The following is a 2,933-nucleotide window of genomic DNA, read 5'->3' on the forward strand; positions in this document are numbered from 1 at the left end:
CAACAGGCTCTAACTCAACAGTTCTACGAGTAGGGGAGTTCATGTTTCTATCCAATGCCTGATTTTTCAACAAACTTGAATTTGGACTAACACTGTTGGAGTCTACTTTAGCCAGTGAGTCAAACCCTCGTAAAGTACTACCAAGACTGTGACGAAGCACATTTGCAGGCTTGTATCGTAGTCTAGGATGTATTGATGAGATGGGAAAACTAAATTCTTTCTTACTAGCTCCAATAACAGAAGCAGAACTGATAGGTGGCTTGCTGTCTACTGAACTAGGTGTCTTACGTAACAGATCAATTTGACTTGCATCGTCAACAGGAATGACATCTTTAGTCTTGGATTCATTTTCATTAGAAAATGAGCGTTCAGGCTGGATAGGTGCACGATGATACAACTGTTAGCATGATAGATAACTAAATGATTGTATATATTAATGTAATTATATAGTGATATAAATTAGCATGATCATATACATTTGTTGTAGAATCATATGAATAAATATTGTGATAGAATAGCTGATTTGGAGGGATAGCAAGGCAGATTTAGAGGGATTCAATGGCAGATTTGTATAGATAGAATAGTTGATCTTTAGGGATAGGAATGGCGGATCTTTAGGGATGTGTAATCTTTATTTTCTCTATATAATGGAAAGACTCTCACTTTGAGAGGCATTCAGCTGAAAATTGACATGGTATTATAGCCTTCTCTTGGCTGTCTTGTTTCATAGAGTCATCTGTGGTTCCTTTTAATTTTTTTTTGAAAATCTTGGTTTTTGGCTACCTCCTGGGAATTTTGTTCTTGGTCATTCTAGTTGCTTTCTTGAGTCTTTGTAGTTTTATAGCTATTCAAAAGCATGAATTCACATCACTTTGAATCCTTCAGTGTTCGTTTCACTGGAAAAAATTATTCTTCTTGGGAGTTTCAATTTCAGTTGTTTGTCACCGGCAAAGAACTATGGGGCCATATAGATGGAAGCGATCCTGCTCCTACTGATGCAACAAAGCTAGGTGAATGGAAGATTAAAGATGCTCGGGTGATGACATGGATTCTAGGGTCAATTGACCCTCTTATTGTTCTTAATCTCAGGCCGTACAGGACAGCTAAGGCCATGTGGGATTACTTACAAAAGGTTTACAACCAAGATAATAGCGCAAGACGCTTTCAGTTGGAGTATGAAATTGCTAATTACTCTCAAGGAGGTCTTTCTGTTCAGGATTATTTTTCTGGATTTCAAAACTTATGGGTTGAATTTACAGATATTGTCAATGCCAAAATACCTACTGAATTCCTATCAGTAATTCAGGCTGTTCATGAGCAAGGCAAGCGAGACCAATTTTTGATGAAATTACGCTCCGACTTTGAGAGTGTTCGCTCTAACTTGATGAATCGTGACCCGTCTCCCTCTTTGGATGTTTGCTTTAGGGAATTACTTCGTGAAGAGCAACGTCTTGTCACACAAAATGCTTTTAAGAAAGAAAATGATGTCACTGTTGCATTTGCTGCTCAAGGTAAAGGAAAGGGCAGGGATATGAGTAGAACTCAATGCTACAGTTGCAAGGAATATGGTCATATTGCTAGCAATTGTAGCAAGAAGTTCTGTAATTATTGTAAACAACAAGGACACATTATCAAAGAGTGTCCCACGCGCCCTCAAAATCGTAGGATCAATGCTTTTCAAGCTAGGATAAATGGTTCCACTGATGATAACTCATCTTCAGGACAAGTTCTTACTCCTGAAATGGTACAACAAATGATCGTGTCAGCCTTTTCAGCATTGGGATTACAAGGTAATGATGTTACATCTTGGATTGTTGATTCAGGTGCTTCCAATCACATGACCAACTCAACGAGCATCCTAAAAAATGTTCGTAAGTATCAAGGTCCATCACAAATACAGATTGCCAATGGTAGTAATTTACCCATTACCAAGGTTGGGGACATTACTCCAACTTTCAAGAATGTTTTTGTTTCACCAAAGCTCTCAACTAGTCTTATTTCAGTTGGACAATTGGTAGATAACAATTGTGATGTGAATTTTTCTCGTAATGGTTGTCTTGTGCAGGATCAGGTGTCGGGGACGATAATCGCGAAGGGGCCTAAAGTTGGACGATTGTTTCCTATACACTTTTCCATTCCTCCTGTTCTATCTTTTGCTTGTACTTCTACTGCTAGTAAAACTGAGGTTTGGCATAAGCGTCTAGGACATCCAAATTCTGTTGTGTTGTCTCATTTATCAAATTCTGGTTTATTGGGAAATAAAAATAAATTTTCAGTTGCTTCCATTGATTGTTCTACTTGTAAATTAGGCAAAAGTAAAACTCTTCCTTTTCCTAATTTTGGTAGTCGTGCTACAAAGTGTTTTGATGTCATTCATAGTGATGTTTGGGGCATTTCACCAATTATTTCTCATGCTCATTTCAAATACTTTGTGACATTCATAGATGATTATAGTCGGTTTACATGGGTGTATTTTCTTCGATCCAAATCTGAGGTATTTTCCATGTTCAAGACATTTTTGGCTTACATTGAGACTCAATTTTCTACATGCATCAAATTATTAAGATCTGATTCTGGTGGAGAATATATGTCTTATGAATTCAAAAAATTCTTGCTTGACAAAGGGATTGTCTCACAACACTCTTGCCCATATACACCACAACAAAATGGAGTTGTTGAACAAAAAAATCGGCATCTTTTAGATGTCACTCGTACTTTATTGATTGAGTCATCTGTACCATCTAAATACTAGGTGGAAGCTTTGTCTAATGCTTTTTATTTAATTAATAGATTGCCATCTAAAGTGCTAAATCTTGAGTCTCCATATTTTCGTCTTTATCACCAAAATCCTAACTATAGTATTTTCATACATTTGGTTGTGTTTGTTTTGTGCATTTACCTCTTTCGCAATGCAATAAACTTTCTGTACAATC

At 36.9% G+C, this 2,933-nt stretch overlaps 2 protein-coding genes across 2 annotated transcripts; both read left to right on the forward strand.

Moving 5' to 3' along the window:
* Positions 1-856: 856 nt before the first annotated feature.
* On the forward strand, positions 857-1,301 carry LOC107063411 (uncharacterized). Its single transcript, XM_015315265.1, has 2 exons — positions 857-1,210; positions 1,260-1,301. The coding sequence occupies exons 1-2, from the start codon at positions 857-859 to the stop codon at positions 1,299-1,301; spliced, it is 396 nt and encodes a 131-aa protein (XP_015170751.1).
* Positions 1,302-1,330: 29 nt separating this feature from the next.
* LOC102581590 (uncharacterized) lies at positions 1,331-2,325 on the forward strand. Its single transcript, XM_006361336.2, has 2 exons — positions 1,331-1,790; positions 2,066-2,325. Exons 1-2 carry the CDS (start codon positions 1,343-1,345, stop codon positions 2,101-2,103), a joined length of 486 nt encoding a protein of 161 aa, XP_006361398.1. The 5' UTR covers positions 1,331-1,342; the 3' UTR covers positions 2,104-2,325.
* The last annotated feature ends 608 nt before the right edge of the window (positions 2,326-2,933 follow it).

This window comes from Solanum tuberosum, unplaced genomic scaffold (genome assembly GCF_000226075.1).
Source record: "Solanum tuberosum cultivar DM 1-3 516 R44 unplaced genomic scaffold, SolTub_3.0 scf00355, whole genome shotgun sequence".
Classification (NCBI taxonomy): domain Eukaryota; kingdom Viridiplantae; phylum Streptophyta; class Magnoliopsida; order Solanales; family Solanaceae; genus Solanum; species Solanum tuberosum.

Excerpts from the sequence above, each read along its gene's own strand:
- LOC107063411 (XM_015315265.1), top strand. The coding sequence starts at position 857 with ATGAATTCACATCACTTTGAATCCTTCAGTGTTCGTTTCACTGGAAAA. Across the intron at positions 1,211-1,259 it reads ACTCTCAAGGAGGTCTTTCT|ATATTGTCAATGCCAAAATA; the intron begins GTTCAGGATTAT and ends TTGAATTTACAG.
- LOC102581590 (XM_006361336.2), top strand. The coding sequence starts at position 1,343 with ATGAAATTACGCTCCGACTTTGAGAGTGTTCGCTCTAACTTGATGAAT. Across the intron at positions 1,791-2,065 it reads TTCAGCATTGGGATTACAAG|GATCAGGTGTCGGGGACGAT; the intron begins GTAATGATGTTA and ends TGTCTTGTGCAG.